This window comes from Vicugna pacos, unplaced genomic scaffold (genome assembly GCF_048564905.1).
Source record: "Vicugna pacos unplaced genomic scaffold, VicPac4 scaffold_20, whole genome shotgun sequence".
NCBI lineage: Eukaryota > Metazoa > Chordata > Mammalia > Artiodactyla > Camelidae > Vicugna > Vicugna pacos.
In genome coordinates this window covers 77,065,848-77,084,242 of record NW_027328741.1, presented here as the reverse complement: position 1 = coordinate 77,084,242, position 18,395 = coordinate 77,065,848, and the positions used below count along the sequence as shown (strand labels likewise).

Genomic DNA, 18,395 nt, shown 5'->3' with positions numbered 1-18,395 from the left:
TGCTTGAGATTCCTTGTGATGATGTCTTTTTCCCAGAATTTTGCCTCTTCTTAACTATGCCCTTTCCCTTCCTTTCCTCCAGCCTGTGTTTCAGCCTGCCTGTGGCATTGATTTTCCTTGTCTGTGGACTCTTCCTTTCACTAGTTCGTGATAATGTTACATGTGAGATGTGGAAACTTGCTAGATGTCAAGAAAGAGCAAATCCATTGCATGCTAGATTTTTTAGAGTGTGTTATTGTATTATCGATTGAAATTAAATCAGGCTGACGCATTGAGCCATCCCCTGAGCTCTTTTTGCCTTCCTACAGGTGTTACTGCTCTCGTTGCTGCATGTGCCCTTCCCCCAGACTTGGTTTTGGAGTTGAGTAAGTCACCATCACTGGAGCCCTCTCTTTAAATGATGACGAGAACATTTGCTCTATCTCCTTGTTTGGGGACTTCGATGAGATGAGGCAACAGATAAAGAATGGAGCCCCACCTCATTCTGATCCCCGCTCTTTCCGTTCCTTTCTCCATGGGAAGAGTACAATTCAAAAATATAAAGATTGTGAGCTAATGAGATAGACAAGACAACCGATCATTTATTAAATACCCTTTCATGCCAGAAACAAATGTATTATACACACAAAAAGCACATAAAATACGGTAGTACTGTGGTTACAAACGTGGGTCCGAGTTCGAGTCCTGGTCTGGAGTGACAAGTCCTGTGAGATGGAGAATTGATAGGTCGGCTTAGCCTCTCTTGGACTTGTTTTCTGTCCTGCAGAGATGGGGCTCGCTAGGCGTCCCTCCCCCGTAGAGGTGCTGAGGGGTGTAAAAGACACGTGTAGGCAGACCGAGCACAGCTGCTCTTTCCTCGTAAGTGCAGGATAGCATCGCTTTTGCGGTGATGGCTTTATGACCGCACCGTGTAGACTCTCAGTGCTCCAAAGGGATGCCTTGCAGATTGGAGATGGGATTCTCACTTCTGTAAATACCCAAGGATTGTGTTATTGGGCCTTGCTGATTTGACTCTATTCTTTAGAAAGTACATAATGTAGATATATTTTTCAAACATGCATGAATTTTTTCTTTTATTATTTATAGTTCTACCCTCTCATCTCTTGGTGTGACTTTTCATGGAATCCAGGAAACAGTCCTAAGCAACCTGCCTCTTCACACTTCTCCGTGGTGGTTTCCTTCCCTGACTAGAAGAGGGTTTTGCATAGGTAATTTTGATTGCTCCCCTTCTCTTGGAGACTCTCTGTTTTTCTGCCCATCTCTCACCTGTCCATCTGTCCATTTCTCTACCCACTCATTCTTCTGACTTGTTTCAATAAGCATTTCAGGCAGCTTACAGAAGAACAGATACCAAATAAACAGGTGAGAAAATGGGGCCAAGTTCATACAGTGAGGCTAGGAGTTGAGCCTGTGTGAGTGTTGCAAGCGTGAGACACACGCCTCTGCCTTGTGACTTATAAGATAGACAACATCAATGTGCCTGAAGCTCCCAGCAGACACAGGGAAACAGGGTTTGTGGGAGATGCTCATTGGCTGTGAAATAAATAAGTGGCTTAGTAGAAGCCCAGCCTTTCCAAGTACTAAGGCTTAGGAGAATATTTTAGTGTCTTCCAAAATCAGATTATTGCATCTTTTCTTTTTCAGAGTTTTATGTATAGTTGGTTTACATTCTATACCTGGAAATTTCTCCAAAACTTCTGCCCACGTGAGTCCCATGACTCGGGAATGGGGTGGTTCTGCTCATTGACGGGTGTTGGCCAGAAACGGAAAATGACAGCCTCAAAGGAGCCTGGGATTTATCAGTTATGTTTTGTCAATGCTGTAGATTTCAGAAAATGCTTTCACCTTTTCTTTCCATCTGAGGCAGCAGCGCGCTCTCTTACCAGCATCAGGAGCTCAGGGCCACGGGATGGTGGGGGCTGACTGCACTGCCGTCAAGACAGCTGAGCTAGTTACTGCAGGTGTGGTTCTTTTACATACTGCAGTTCATGCTCTTTACTAGAATGTTTCAACAGGGAGTTAATTAACTGAGTTAATTAACATTTTATAAATATGATGCTTTGTTGAAAAGACAGTCATAGGCAGAATATAAGTTGTGATCACTTTAAAAATGGTTTCATTACTGAAATTTCAGTAGGAAAGATCCAGTTTATCTTATTTCCGCCTCTCTTTAAAAGTAACAAAGAAACAAGACAGAAAAAGCAGAGGATGATTTCTGTTCTTCCTCTCGGCTTGCAGGTGCCCTCACCTCCAGTGGCATCCATCCAGACACCAGCACTGACACTGGCCGTGCTCAGAACTGCCTCAGCCCTGAAGACACATCTGACAAATGGAAGGGGGCCGCGCCCTGTTACAGCAGGTGCTCTCACTTTGTGGGTCCTTATGTAACTGCGCGGTGTTATTCAGGATCGCCCTTTCTACACTTTGTGACGCTGCTGCGGTGTCTCCTAGTTATTTGTTTCTGTAAGTACTCGTGTAATTTTCCAATGTGTGGTACTAGACATCTAAAAATGCATTTTTCAGATGAAAAATAGTGTGTATTTAATATAAATGTCTGAAAAAAGGGTCAAAAGGATCTATCCTGGTGCCAGTACTCAGAGATAATAATTAACACATTAACATCTATTTTCTGTTCTTTTCATCAGTGTGTATTACATCTGTCATAAAAACCAGTGAGCAATGTGTGCCTGTATACTGTGTGGAGACCTCCATTTTCCATTCGGCTTATTACACATTTTTCTACAATATTCTATCTCCCCTGGCATGATTTTTAATGACTAGTATAGCATTCTGTCTTGTGGAGTCCTCGTCCATTTTACTTTGGACTTAAATAAACTTTTAAATTCCAAGTATACTTAACTGAAATTCTGAAAAGAGATCTGTTGTGGTACCGAAAGTCCCCTACATCCCTTCCCCTTTTTTCCTGAGAGTAAAAACTGCTGACAATGTGGAGTATATATTTCATGACCTTTATGCCTATGTCATATAAATAAACACATACATACACGTATATGAGAAATCTATGTCTATGTGTGTGTATATATGCTTTATTGAAAAATAAGGCCATACTATATGTTTTCTGCAGCTCGGTTTATTCACTCAGGTATATATCACAGACGTCCTCTCCCTCCAGACTCACCCGGTCCTTTCAGATAGAGTAGAGGGTTTTCCTGATATGCAGGTTTGGTCTCTTGTGTAAGGACACCTTTCGTGGGAGCGTACTGTGGACAAGGCCTTGGACCACGCCGAAACACCGGAACTTTAGTGGCCACAGCTCACCGTGATTTACCGCATCATTGTATTGATGGTGGACACTTAAGTTTTCTCCATTTTCCACTGTCAGAAAGGGTGTTTGACTGGCATACTTCTTATACAAACATTCCTGTGATCTTGTATGAGTATTATTTTCGTTAAATTTTCTGGAAATTTAGTCCTTGGATGTGACAACTACATAAATCACAGGCTCCTTTCAAGTGAATCTAGAAATTCCTTCTCCTGTGGGGCATGAAAAGATGTAGAATAACTTATGTAACCAATTCTCTATCGCTGGATAAGATTTCACTTCAGCTTTTCTTCTCACCATTGTAAACAGTGCTGTGTAAATGCTCTGATAAGTACATATTTTTGAACTGAATTTTTCTAAATGAAACGATTCCAAAATGTGGAGTTCAGCCTGTGTGTACACAAGTTTTTCAGAGTTTACATATCCATTGACATGTCATCCTCCAAAAGATCGCTCACAGTTTGTTCTCTCAAAGATGGACACTAGCTAGAATATCTTTTAAAAATATGTGCCAATATGATGAGCAAAAGTACTTTTTCATTGTTTTAATTTGCACTTGATGACCAGTGAGGTATTGAGCATTTTTCACTCATTAGCCATCTGACTTTTAAAAAGTGAATGATCTCTTTTGTCCTTTGCACACATTTAAGTGAGGCAGCTTCTTGTTGCTTTGTGACAGCTCTATGTATATTATGAACATTAGCCCCTTGTCTTCATCAACATGTATCAGAGAGCTTTTCCTTGTCATTTTTTGCCTTTCATTTTGTTCAGTAGGTTCATTTTTGTTGTGGCCCAAAATAATCTTAAGATTGTAAATGTCTTCTTTTTGGGTTTTATTCCTGATATTATTCTTAGAAATACTTTCTTATAATGGTATAAATTTCTTCTGTAGGTTTTTTTAATCTCTAAGATGGAGATGATGATGGTACTTGTTATAGTGAAGAGAAGTTGAATTAATATGAGCAAAGAATTATATTCGCTGTTATTAGTACTTTCTAATATTCACATCACATTCTGTAATTTTTCTTGCGGTCATTATGACTGGAATAGAATTTGTTATTTCCAGGGGATTCTCTGATTGTCCCAAGACAATTATTGAATTCCTACTTTGCTTTTTAACTTGAAATCCCACCTGTAAAGAATACTTATGTACACTAGAGTCTCTTTTTGAGCTCATGGTTTATTTGTATCAATCTTACTTTCTTACACTAGCACTATATCTTACATATTGTAAACATTTATTTAATATCTGACAGTGCGATTTTTTGATTCTCTTTTCGATCCCAAATTTTCTTGGTTAGTATTATGACTTTATTATTCCTGAAGAATTCTAATATAATTTTTCAAGTTAAAAAAAAAAAGAAGTGCTGTCGTGGGATTTTTTAGTACTTTTGAATTATCTTTAGGAGAACGTACATTTTTACAAAACTGCTTTCCTCCATACAAAATGTTGATGTCTGTACTTTCACACCTCTTACTTTACCCCACAGTACAGTCCTGTACTTCCTCCATGTACAACATGGGCATTGTTTTTGAGTTTATTCCAGATTATTGTTGATGTTTTTGTTAATTATTTAAGTCAGAATTTTTTGCTATTGTATATTTTAACTGTTAAAACTGACACCTAGGAAGGCAGATTCGGTTTGTAAATACTCACTTTGTAACTTCTCATTTAAAATTGTAAGTATTAAGTACTTGTTACAGAATCCTTTCTTTTCTGTTTTTAAAAATTTGTTTCCAAGATTCTCAAAATGGTCATAGCTAAGTAGTATAGGTGGGGAGACAGATGGAGAGAGGTAGTGTGGCTCATGTACAAACTGTGAGCACTTTCATGGCTGTGTTTACGCTGGAAAAGCCGCTGAAGAGTCCAGGATAAAACAGGGGTGGCTTTGTATGCAGTTGAAAGCCAGCTTTCTTGCCTGGTGAAGCCTGGTGGGCGTGACAGGTAGATGATCAAGGTCGAATGGAGGTTATTGGCTGCACAGAGCGCTGTGTCTGAGAACTGGAGAATATCGCCATGGGAAATGCTTGGTGCCAGGAACAAAGCAGAGGAGCTGGGGACCCTGTGTGTTAAGGAATTTCCAGCCCTCAGAGTGGGAATGTCAGACTCTGCATCCAGATCTGAGTTTGAATTCATCCTCTTTAGTTTACTTGTCCTCTGACTTTTGTCAAGCTATATACCCTCTTTCACTTCCTGTTTTCTTATCTCTCAAAATAGGAGAATTACAGCCTGCTGCTAAATTGTTTGATCAGGTTAAATAATTTGTGTCTATAAGATGCCACGTACAGTCACAAGCTCAGTGAGAAATGGGCTGTCACCTGTTCTTCTGCAACTCAGTGCTTGACAAGACATGGGGGAAAGCCAGTCCCTAATTTGTGTGTGATGCAAGTAGGAACAAAATTAATGTCTTGCCTTTCCCTAGCAGTATACTTTCAGCTTTGCTTCATTTACTTCTTTCCTCCTTTCCTTTCCCCTTTCCCATCCTCCACCAAAAGATCCTGAGACTCTCTCAGAATAGTAGATTCAAATTACTTTAAAGGTTGGCTCATCCTCATGAAATGATAGTAACATAAAAAAAATCTGTGCACATCCCAGAATACATTGTATTTGATTTACACACACACGTGTGCACACATACACACACACAATCAGGCTACCTTCCACTTGCAGAGGGATAAGGACCACTTTTTCTGAGTTTTCACTCACTGAGCTTGAGAACAATGTCTCTTACACAGACTTTCACCAGGCTTCGTGCATGGTGTTTTTAATTGAATTTCGGCTTTGTGGCCATAGATATAATCTCCTAATAAAAGAGAGAAAGTGGAGACATAGACATTCCGCTGAGATATTGGTGTCATCATATTTTAGTTGGAAAGGACTTAAGACAGCATAGAGTCGTAATATTATATGGGTGAGAATCCATGATATTGTAACTTGGACAAGAACATGGACCTTCTGCCGTCTTGTCCACAAAGGTGAAGAGGCAACTGGGCAGGGGATGGTAGGGATCCTTCTTGCTTGAGTTCCATGTTCTTGCTAGTTTTCATTGCTCAGTTGCCTTTAGTTTATGTCCATGAGGCCTCTCATGGGAATGTCACTCTGTCCTGATAGATTGAGTTTCTTATCAGCAAAAAGCTCTGGACCCACTCATATTTCCCAGAGTTTTCTGCTGACCTGCTGACACTTTATATAATTGAGACCTAAGAAACTACTGAATATAAAATCCTTATTGTTATTGTTTGCCCTCGAGTTCCATAGGAAGGGGTGCTGTCTCAGGCTGTCTAAAGCCAGATCTGAACAAAGATAGGGTGACAGGCTGTGCTGCTGGTCCTCCACAGTTGAAGGGGATTTCCACCTTAGCTTTTAGAATCAGGCAGATTAGTTCAAATCTTGCCTTTACCAATTATTATCTTTGTGTCTTGGGGGAGAAACTGTACTTTTTTGTGTCCAAATTTGTTTATCTGTAAGTAAGTTCAGTATTTATTTTAAGGTTTCTGTTTTAGAATTGAATGAGCTAATACTCTCATTTATACCTAAAATACTGATCTCATGGTTCTATGCTGGTGCCTTGGTAGTTGATTACTAAGGGACTCCGCAGTGAGATTGGGGGTGGGGGACCCCTGGATAATAGAGCTTATATTCCAGGATATGCTTGTAAAAGACTGGATGTGCAGTGGATTTTTAGTAAATATCTACTCCTTTCCTAATCTGCATTGATTGTGTATATATCTTTATACTAATATATGAACAATTTTTATTGCAATTTAAATATCTTTGTAGTATTTACAATATCTAGTTATAAAAATACGTGAAATAAAAAGATTTGAATTTATTTTCTTTTCAATAAGCAAAACAAAATAAAATAGAAAAGAAAAAAGTTTTGAAGGAGTAGAAATAAGTTTATTTCTGTGGAATCAATTCCTTGTAATAGGTTTTTTGTTCATGTTGTTAAAAAGCATATAAAATTGATAGGTTGTGAAATACTGGAAATGAGGAAAGAGTGGAGACATACTACCTCTAAGGCAGTCAATTTGTTACCAAGTCCAAACTCGTTCTGCTTGCTGCATGACAGGCCAATTAATCGGGAGATGAGATGTTGGAGTAAGGAAAAGAGACTTTATTTGTAAAGCTGGCAGACCCAGAAAATGGCATATTGTTATCCAGTAGAACTCTCTTCCCCAGGGCAGATTTCAGTCTCCTTTTATACTAAAAAGTGGCGGGGATGTGGCTGGTTGTTGCAAACTTCTTGCTGTATGAATTGTTTGTCCTTGAAATCCTTTGTTCCTGCAGCTGTCCATGTGGGTCAAATTATGGTGCCCCTGTAAAACCTCCAAAAAAAAGAAAGGTTATTCACTATTTTACAACTTGCCATCTATACATAAGTGTAGAAGAGCAAATATCCTTAAAGATCAGAGCCCGGAGAATAGACCCTCCTGGATATTTCAGGCTAAAGGCAACTTTCTTTTACAAAAGGTGCAGAGATAGCAAGTCTGAGCCTAGAAAACAAGGTACAGGATTAAAGCCAAATGAACACATCTAACATGGAGTGAAATTTGTTCTTTCTATTACAATTTCTTTTTCTCCCTCATAAATAATTTTAGTAAGAAACATGAGCAATTTTTTTATTTTTGCTTCTTAATAAAGGACTACAACTACAATTTAGTGAGCAGGGATGCTGTGCGTGCCTTGGTGTCACAGCAAACTCTTGTTGGTGGTGGTCGACCCTGCAACATGCCTGATGCCCCATGAGTGTTGGTGAGGGTCCCCCTAACCAGGGGCTCTATTCAGGAACCACCATATGTGCGTTGACCTCTGGCACCTCTTTTTCAGCTGCAGGAAATTTTTTCAGATTCTATGATAGAAAAATCACTCCAGCTAGGGATAATCAGGGAATAAAGGAAGAGGAAAAGGGCTTGAAGTAGAGTAGAAGAGAAAGACAGAAGCTCAGGGAGCCTGGGGGCTTGGCAGCGCTGCCTCGGGAGAGAGAGGAGCAGAGGTGTGGATGGGACCGGCTACGGAACCAGCTCCTGCAGCTTTCCCTGCACCCAAGCCACACAGCTTTTAATAGGGCCCAGGACTCTCTCCTGGCTGGATGTCACCCTGGGCAGAACCTTGAGAATCGAAGGTAAGGGGTGGGCAGCACTCACCTAGGGGGTCACTGAGGACTTTGCTCAAGTCCACATTGACTTTTCCAGTCATGTGCCTTCACCTGTTCTTTATCTCAGGATCTGAGAAGCAGGAGCAAGGAACTCAGGGAGAGATCCAGGAAGATATCTGACTGTGTTAAGAGACGACAGTCACAGTGACACTGGGAGCGAAGACACTTGCATCAAAGTAAAATAACTTCACAACTATTGCATCAGAGCTGCATGTGTGAGAGAGCCTAAGCCTGTCTCAGAGTGCAGGGGACAAGCGGAATGGAATGGTAAAATTAACACTGACAATTGAAATTTTGTTAAATAGACTGCTACTTTTAATTTTATCACTTCAATGTATGCAGGTGTATTTCTATGAGCATTTATAGGTTCACACAACCCCACCAGCCCCTCTTGCCCCCATGGGGGATGGGATTTCTCAAGCACAGTGCCCCTCCTGCTTGCTTGGGCCACGCTGCGGGTCCTCACCTGGGGCCAGACTGCTACAGTACACTGAGTCCCCGAGGCACGGCCTGGGATACATGACAGGAACAACTGTGCTCTTGGCTGAGGGCCTCCATTTCCCCCTGCAGTGTAAGAATGCCGGTGACTCAGTTAGAAGCATGCATCCAAGCCGTCCTTCCGTGTCATCACCATCTAGAAGCGGTGCCTGAATCTTCTGAATTTCTGCAGAATGTGGTTTACAATCACCTTGAACAAGTGAGTGTGTGTCCTCTTTCAAGTGGAGGAGTTACTGCCGTTTTCCTGGAACTTACTCACCACTAGTCCATCTGATTTTTCTGTGCTAGGATTCAGTATGGCCTGCTAATAACTCTGCAGTCAGATCTAGAAACCCTGATGAAGAGGATTATTTATTTTCTTTCTTTATATGATAGTATTTTACTTTCAAATTTCTGAGTTTTCAGTTCTTGGAGGAATTTTTTCGGGGGTTGGATAAACAACTTTGCTCTTACCATCTTTGTGACCTGTTGCTATATGCGTCTCACCTGTCTTCTGTCACTTGTGAGGCGGTACTATTTTTGACCCTGTCCGGGTTGTTCATATTTTAAAACATAAAATCTGTAAAAGTACAGTCCCTTTTACTCCGAAGACATTCCACAAATAATCCTTTAATCTGGGTATGGTTTTAAGAAGACACAATAATTAGAATATATACTTGCAGGTTGCCAGTGCAAAATCCCCAAATTAATAGTCAAGCTCAACATCTAAAATCTTTCTAATCTACCATGGATTTGTATGGATAAGTGAAGTAGTTTGCTAAGAACTCAATCCTCCCAAGCTGATGCTCTGCCAGATTGTGGAGCCGAGGGACGAGGGTGTGTCCTGCCCTTACTGAGCTGACAGTTTCATGGCAAAGACCTTCACCAGGTGAAGAAATTGAAGTTTCTTCTAAGAACAGTGGGTCTGAAATGAGTCCAAAAGCGTGGGAGAGACACAATCACATTTGTCTCAAGTAGGGGAGAGTGGCTGTGGGGCCACTTGGGAGACTCATGAGTCCAGGTGGGCAGTGTTGTTGGCTTCCACTTGAGCGGTGGGACGGTCAGTGGGTAAAAGCGAACAGATTGAAGGCATGTTTAGATGGTATAGAGGAAAGGATCAATGATTTCTGTGAAGGTAGGATGGAGTAAGGCCCAGGTTTCTGGGTGGATTAATGAGTTAAATAATGGTCCTGCTGTGTTCTGAGGAGGGAAAGCAGCAGAGGGAGTTCTGGGGGAAAACTGATGAGTTCAGCTGTGGGTAAAGTGAAAGGCTGTTAGATGTGTGGTCTGGGAGCTCTGGTGAGAGCCAGTAGTGAGTAGGGGGCGGGGAGAGAGACTTTCAAATCATTTTGTCTTGTGAAAATACATACAAGAATGAGTAATGACACAACCCCTGTATATTCTGGATTTAAAACCCAGTAACATTTTGCTATATTGACTGCAGGGGTTCTTAATTTTTTAATAGAAATAAAATAAATAGAAACAAAATAGTGGAGTTAATGAATATCTTAGAGTTGATGTGTGTCCTTGTATGTATTTTCATACCTCATCTGTTTATAAACGTAATCTACAAAAAGTTAACTTGCTTAGCATAACTGTTAAATAGAGGGACGTGACACACTCTGTTGGTGGCTCAAGGTGATTTCTTGGGCAAATTATGTAGCCTCTCTGTGCCTTAGTTGCATCTTCTGTGACTGCCCCCGTGCCCCTCATCACAGCTGATTTCCTAGACTAGATGTTGGGAGGGAGGCTGCTGAAGGGAGTAAGAGGTGGCAACTGCTAGGGTCACTGAAGAGAGAGACAAAAACAGATTAAAGCCAAGAAACTGAGTGCTAATACCCTCAAAGGAGAAAGAATCCCTTAGTTTTTTGAGCCACTTAGCCTAAGAGAAAGAAAATCATGTGGATCCAAAGCTCTTGAGCATATGAGTATTGTGGGTGGGAGGGTTTCATCAGAAAAGGGTTGAGAAAAGGCCTTTTGGTTTCCCTTTACGTTTCCAGTAAGGATGAGGTGCAGAAGAAAAACCACCCGTTTCACTGTAGAAGGTGCTGTTTTGTGCGAAACTGACCGAAGGTTGGAAACCATTCATCAGTGGTGCTGGCAAAAGAAGAGACTTCTGGATTGGGTGGGGCACTTGCTGTGACTTCCAGGTGACCTGCTGGCTGGGGGCTGTGAGGCGGGCAGTAGGTTTGCAGTGTGACCTGGGTATAATCCCTGGCAGTGAGGCTGCTGATCTGACTAGCAGAGCTGGGCAGACACCGTCCTAACGGGGCTGCTCGGGATGAGGCCTGGGACACCTGCCATGCTGAGGGCGAGAGGAGAGCTCCCCTGAGGTTGTGTCCCTGTGAAGATTAGAAACGTCCTCCTGCAGGGGAGGAAGAGCCTCTGAGCAGCGGGCCGGATGCACAGGCAAGACCAGCCTGAGCACGGAGATTTCAGGAAGCCGGAATTCATACAGGCCCGAACAGCCTTGTTCCTGAGAAACTGGAGGGAAAAGATGCTGCAAATGCAGGCTAAGTTCAGACACTATTGTGTGTCATGAGTGATAGGAAAAGACTGTTCAGGCAGCCACGAGAGAACCCTGTGGTTGTCCCAGTTGGGCGTCACACAGGAGGGAGGAGCAGAGTTATATACTTTGCCACTTATTAGCTGTGTGACTTTGAGCAATATCACCCCACTTCTCTCTCTATATATCTACATCTGTAAAGAGACACAGTGACAAGCTCGTGTCATCAGAATGCTTTGTTTAGCTCTGATCCCCTTTGTCCAGTCCTGTCAGTGCTGCCCTGCAAGGTTCTGCAGCGGCTGCTCTTGCCCTGTGATGGGAGGGCATAAAAGGGCATTGTAGCACCCGAGGGCAGAAAGGGGTTGCTTTAAAAGCAGACATGTAGCCTCCTGCACCTGCAGACCTGCAGGCAGTTTGGTTCATGGTCGTGGAGAGGACTTTGGAGGCCTTAGCGTCGTCTTAAGACTTGTTTTCCCTTGGGGACCTGATTTGCCTTTGCAGATTAATGTTGAAGATTTGGGCTTCTGGCAAAGCTGTTTTCAGAGATGGGTATATACGTAAAATATCATATAAAATAAAATGATTTATTTAACGTGAGCGACTTTGCAGCTGTTGGGAAGAGCTGTGTTGGCCTGGTCTCCACGGAGGACACCAAGGGTCAGCAGAGCGTGCGGGAGGGAAGGCAGCCTGCAGTGCTTCTGCGGCGGGTTCTCCCCAGCATGGTGCTCTGCTGAGTTGACTCTTCTCTGAGTTTGGTTGCCAGAGGAGCAGACAGCAAAGTAATGAGTTCTGGAGGGATTGTATAATGACAGGAAGAAATAGGAACCTGGAGATTTTCTGGACTAAAACACGCTTTTGGTTCCTGATTCAGTGTGTTCCATTACAGAATTGATGAGTTGTGTCTATTCTGGGACTTCATTGAAATAAACGTTCAGCCTAAATGTTAAGGGATTTGGTTTATTTGGCTGGAGGACTCGAGCCGGGATGACAGCCTCTCAGATCACTCTGAGGGACTGCTCCCAAGAGGTAGGGGAGGAGCTAGGATAAATAGAATCTTTACAACAAAGATCAGGTAATTGGAACAATAAAATATTGCTTGTTATCTAAAGAAAACCAGATATCTCAAGTTCAAGTATTTAGTGGTTTTCTATGTATGGTGGGAAGCAAACATTTGGGTCATTGAATTCATTCCTTTGGCAAGCCCCTGGCTATCTAGGGCCAGTATCCTGTCCTTTCTTACTCTGAGTCTGCTCAGAGGGCACCACTGTGAGTGGCTGAGAGGCCGGGCTGTAGGCATGTACTCGCTGGGGGTTGGCAGCAGCCGCTGATGACTCGGATTCAGCATTCTTTGTTTACTGTCATGGTTGCAGTATTTTCATGCACATTGTAGTATTTTCATTCACAGTGTTCCCCCTTGGTCCTAAATTCGACCAATATTTTGAGAGACATTTCATGACCAATTTTGTCCCACGGTGCTAGGATGGCTCATTCCTAGTTCAGGTGAAGAATCTTCTGAGTTGCCATTCAAGGTGTTAGTTTTTTTTATCAGGCCCTGTTGATACTAAAAGTTCTCTGGATCACCTGTCTTACTACTCTATTATGATCCAGGAAGTGTTTAACCTTCTTTGCTCATTCCCATACCTAGAATCACACTATTATATTTATTTTATTCAGGGTTATAAATTTTATCTGTTTCTTCAAGATGTTTAGCCATCATCAATCTTGTGGGCCTAATTACACATTGGGAAATGTAACAGACAACAATTTTATAAAATAGATAGGATATAAATAATACAGCTAGTAACGTTAATAAAGTCACGAGTAAGAATTTAATAGTCGAGAAGTTGTATTTTTGGGTTAAAATTTTGCTTGTGTTTCTGAGTTTGATCCTATGAGAAAGTTCATATTTATGGTCAGGGTCAGAGCAGGTATTAATTGGCCAGTTGAAATCTCCCACCTTGTAAGATCAACAGTGGCCTAAACAGAACTATAATTTCTCTTTAGAATAATGTTTCTGAGGGCTACCTAGTTAGAGCCTTGTATTAGGGAAACCCACCAAGGTAACACAGAAGTACTAGACATAGGTAATTTATCATAAACTTAACAATTGGAGTAGTTCATAATCAAAGGTTGGAGAAATTATCAAAGTAATTGGTATACAGTCCTGGTCCGGTGTCTTGGGTCAGCAGTCTAGCTCAGATGTCGTCTTCTTCTCATCCTGGTCTGGTAGCTTTTTCTCCATTTGGGCATTGTTTTAAGGTGAGCAGCGCTCTATAGGCCAGTGCACTGCAGGGGCTGTTTCAGATAGGAAATGAATCCGAGACTCCGTTTCCTTCAGCTTTGGTGTGTATGGTCTAGTTAAGAGTATCTGAAAAAGGGTCTTTCCATTCAGGTTGGAGACAGTTCTTTAAGTCATGCCTGTTGCAGTATGCATAATCCCCTGGCTGCAGGTCATGGGGCATTGGAATTTTACCCAAGGATAGATTACTGAGCTTCAGAATCAAACCTAGAGTATTCTTTTCATAATTCAATTAAACTGTACAGCAGTGTGACATAACAGCAAGGAATGATCTGGGAAGTGTCTTAGTAAATATGGACCTCAATTAACAAAACTAGAATTTAATATCGACTAAAATATAATTTTTTTCTCTCTAAAGTTACCCTCAGTTTTCTCAAATATAGCCAAATCAAGATTAATTTCTTTACAAATTAAATCTGATTATTTGATCATATAGGCTTTTTAAATTGGCTGTGTTGGAAGTTTTAATACGGAGTCTCAGGGTAGAATGTTAATAAGGTTTTCTAAGGCCAAGAAAGCCACGTCAAGGCTTTTCATGGATTTTTGCCTTACAGATTTAGGTAAATTCTTTTCTCTTTAAAATCCTTAAAATACCTTTATACTCCTATATCTCTTAGGAGATGATCTCCCTAATTTGTCTGATAGAGCCACTGGGGACCTAAGTATTTTTAGTCTTTTGAGGGATCAGATAGAGAGAAAAGATAACTGTTCCAAGTCTGTATACATAGTTATAATTTATCAAATTGCTGTGAACCATAACTAGCTTAAGGAGAAGAGATTCTTTATGTCTGGGAAACAGGTTAAAAGGCAGTAGTATTTCAAACAATATCAAAAATTATAACCATATTCAGCTGGTTAATCAGTCCCATGTAACTAATTCTTTTAATGAGAGTTTTCATTAGAACTTTAAAATTTCTTACCCAGTTTAGTTCAGTGCTGTAGTTTGAAATTTATTAGAAATCAGTAAATCTCCTTGAAGAGAAAGCATTTTGCAAAACCATCAGAAGAAAACAATTAACTGTCTATAAATGACAAAAGATTTAAAAGCATGGTTAAACACCGTTACACTATAATCAATAAAGAAACCTGTTCACTATACCCATAATTATCACTGGTAACATTTCTGATATGCCAGAATTTTAGGGAGTCCATGTAATTTCTACAATACCTATATTAATAATATTTCTCATTCAATATAACCTTAGAAGTTTTATGATTCATTTGACAATTCCATGTTATTTAAAATGCCAAATGAAACTTTATAGTTAAAAATCTCTCTTTGGGATGTTTCAGGGGCCTTCTGTAGCATCCCAAACTTAACTGGAGATTAAAAGAATTTTAATTAATTAAATTAATTTTTATTTAATTAATTAGAATTTTATATTTGGGGAGCTTTTTGAAAGATTTCAGAACACTTGATCAGATAAACATATAGATCACTGTAAAGTAGTACTAATTCATTAACAAGAAAATATGTCAAATGTAAAGGCAGAACAGATCAGCTAAGTGGTATAAGAAGTTTTACAATCTGTTACTGAAGGTGGATTAATATTTTAAGAAAATTTTTTCCTCTTAACAGAGAGAAAACCAAATCTAATCTTGTTCCAGCTAACTTCTAAGATTCATTTACGTTGCCCAATTTGATTCTAAACTTAGCCAATTCTGACCACGTACAAAACTTTCCTCAGGGTTCCTTTTCCACAAGCCTTCCACAGCTTTCTATACTTATATTAGTGTGTCCCTTATTTTGTCTTCCATTCAGAGGTAACCAGCTTCAGGAGAAAGTCACTATTTTTCATTAACAAAGTATTATTCCATTCTTACATCTTCCTTTACGCATTTATATTACTTTCCTAGGATACTGAGATCATTCCCTTACTAATAGAGACTATTTCTGTGTGACACCAACCATTTATTAATATTTCTAAACACCTTTAGTTTCACTGTAAGAGGAAGTTAAATGTTAAGTAATTCATATTTCAATCATTTTATCTGAAAATGGCATAGATATTTAATAAAATCTTGTCATTTAACTTAATTTAGCACAACTCTAGAATTTAAAGATATCAAACATTTAGAGATTATTTTAAGCATACATTTTAAAAATATATTTTAAATATTTACCCAAAGCTCTCATCTCATTTGCATTTAATTTACTTAAAATTTTACCACAGCACATTACTGTTATTTTTTTTTTGACAAATCTGCAACAGATATAACAGGATCTTATTTGACTTTCATTAAACCTAGGTACAGTAAAGGTATTATAGTTAAGATGGATGATTTTAAAGATGTCTATATTTATTAGAACATACTTAAACTAAACAATATCAAATATTAACTTAATATTGAATATTTTCCAATTCACATGACACTGAAAGTCAATTTGTTAAGTTTTTATTTTAAAAATACTTAATTTTTAAGCTCTTATATTTTTACATCAATTAAGCAGAGCTCTTTGACTTCGAAATTTTTTTTTTTTAGCAGTAGAAATATCTCACTTCTATAATCTGTATGCAGGCTTATAAACAGACAAAAGCTAGAGATCTCATAGCTTCACTTTAAAACTTACTTATATTTATAATAATAGTTGGAGTAAGCTGAATTTGCTTGCTCAAATCACTAAGGCTTACTATTTATGAAACAGATAATTAAGATTTCCTCACAAAGTCTGAAGGACCCGTCAGAGTTCTGAGTTCTAAAATGCCAAAAATTTCATGGCCTCAAGTTTTATTTCGTTGAGCTAATTAGGCTCAGTCCTAGGTCACTGTTTGTTGTATTTATATTTCTGATCTGCAAGACAAAGACACTCTCTTCCAGGTCCCCAGATAACTGCTCTGTCACCCAGACCCAATTTTATCTCCTTAATTGGCATTTTTGTATCAGTGAGAAGAGCTGTAAACAAAGAATTCCATGTTTTAAAACTAAGGTTTTCTTTATTTTGTCTTCCAAAGCTTGCATAAGACATTTATTAAGGTCTCTTTTCCTTGAGTTATAAGTTAAACCCAGGGTAAACCTATATTTTTTTTTTAGCTACTCAAATTACTTTTTAGATTTACGTTATATTGGACGTCTCAAGTAACTATATTGGTTTCCTTTAATTTGTTCAATTAATATTTTCAGAGGGACAGACATGTGCCCAGCCTTATAATACCAAGAAGGGGAAGCGTTTTTCCACTGAAACATATCTATCCCACAACATAAGCAAAAGGTTTATATAAAGACCATCTAAATATACCAATTTCACAAACTTTTATCTCAATTTTATTAAATCTTATACCTTTAATTTTTATATTTATTAAGTTTAATCAATAATTCTTATTTCTAGAAGGAGTGACAGAAACCTTTTTTTTGTGGGTGTACATTGTATATAATTTTATAGAAGTCTCTAGGATGCCCAAGTTTCAGCCAAAGAGCTTAGGCCCTTCTCGATTTTTAATTTCATTAATTGGTCTGTTGTCCCAATCCTTGATCAAGTATTTCAGTCTACATATAAATATATTTTAAACTGTGGTAAATAAAACGGACTTGTTTGAACTTTAATGTTGGGGGGGAGTAGGTGAACTCTTTGGCCCTTTTTTTTTAACTTTACGTAGTGTAGTATCAAAACCCTGTATGTAAATCCAAAAATGTCCATTTTATTGATCTCATTCAAAATAACCATATAAAAATATTTATCCTTTTGGGATAAGCCACTTATCTGTTTTTTTGACATTTTTACAATCCTTTTTCCAGTTATTCAACCTAATTAACATTAATTATACTAAGTTTTTATTAGCATCTCTAGAAACATTTATCAGAAAGGAAAAACAAAAATGTAGCTTTTCAAACCAGTTATATTTTTATATCTGAGTTCTTAGGTTAACCATTAGATATAATTTTCTGCATTTAAACTTTATTTTAATAGGTACCAATAAAACAGCCGTTTATAATGAGATCTCTTTAAACTTTCACCAATTAAAAAGTTTTTCCAAATTAAAAAATCCATCATATGGCCATCAATTTATATATATATAAATATATATATATATATATATAGTGATTTTAAACCAATAAGATGAAGAGGCCCTTCCACATGAGAGTCGGGGTGTTGCCTAAATAAAATTCAAAGGTTTACTCTCCAAAAGCTTAAAGCCTTCGTGATCCAGGCTGATGCAACAAAGTTTAAGATGGCAAAATATCTGAAAATTGGTACAATCAAAGAATTGCTTAGAATCCCAATTTATTTGCGTGGCCACCGTATGTACACAATACTTGAATCTTTTGTATGGCAGAGTCCAAGGTTTCCTTTAAAAACTAAACTAAACATATATATACTTACATGCACACACTTAAAACATCCAGAGAAAGATAAAACGTTTACATTTCAAGGACACAGGAAGAGAAATCCAAGTTCCCACTAAAGGGGATTTTGTTTTTATAAGTTCAGAATGCCAAAAAATGTTTTTATCAGGCCTGGTTATTTCCAGAGTGAGTTTTTTTTTTTTCTTATTCCCGATTAATGTTGTAAGTTTTGTATGTACATAAATCTGGCTGGGGTTTTACTTGGAGACTGGCAATCTGTCATTTCTTTTTCTTTTCTTTTCTGTTCTTTATTTTTTTTTTTTGAAAGTTCTATTCCCCATTGTAAGGTCGGGTTCTCAGAATAAATTTGCTAGTAAGATTTCCCAC

The 18,395-nt window shown here is 38.9% G+C and overlaps 1 protein-coding gene and 1 long non-coding RNA gene across 2 annotated transcripts in view; one reads left to right on the top strand and one right to left on the bottom strand.

Annotated features, from left to right (window-relative positions):
- Nucleotides 1–18,395, bottom strand: part of LOC140694031 (uncharacterized) — a 540,346-nt gene that overhangs the window by 153,437 nt on the left and 368,514 nt on the right. The gene's annotated exons all lie outside the window — the stretch shown is intronic.
- The window catches only part of LOC140694019 (uncharacterized), a 129,999-nt gene that overhangs the window by 91,629 nt on the left and 19,975 nt on the right, over nt 1–18,395 (top strand). The window contains exon 5 of the mRNA XM_072957508.1: nt 2,239–2,359. Within this exon, the coding sequence (XP_072813609.1) occupies nt 2,239–2,359 (121 nt within the window). The remainder of the gene's footprint in view (nt 1–2,238; nt 2,360–18,395) is intronic.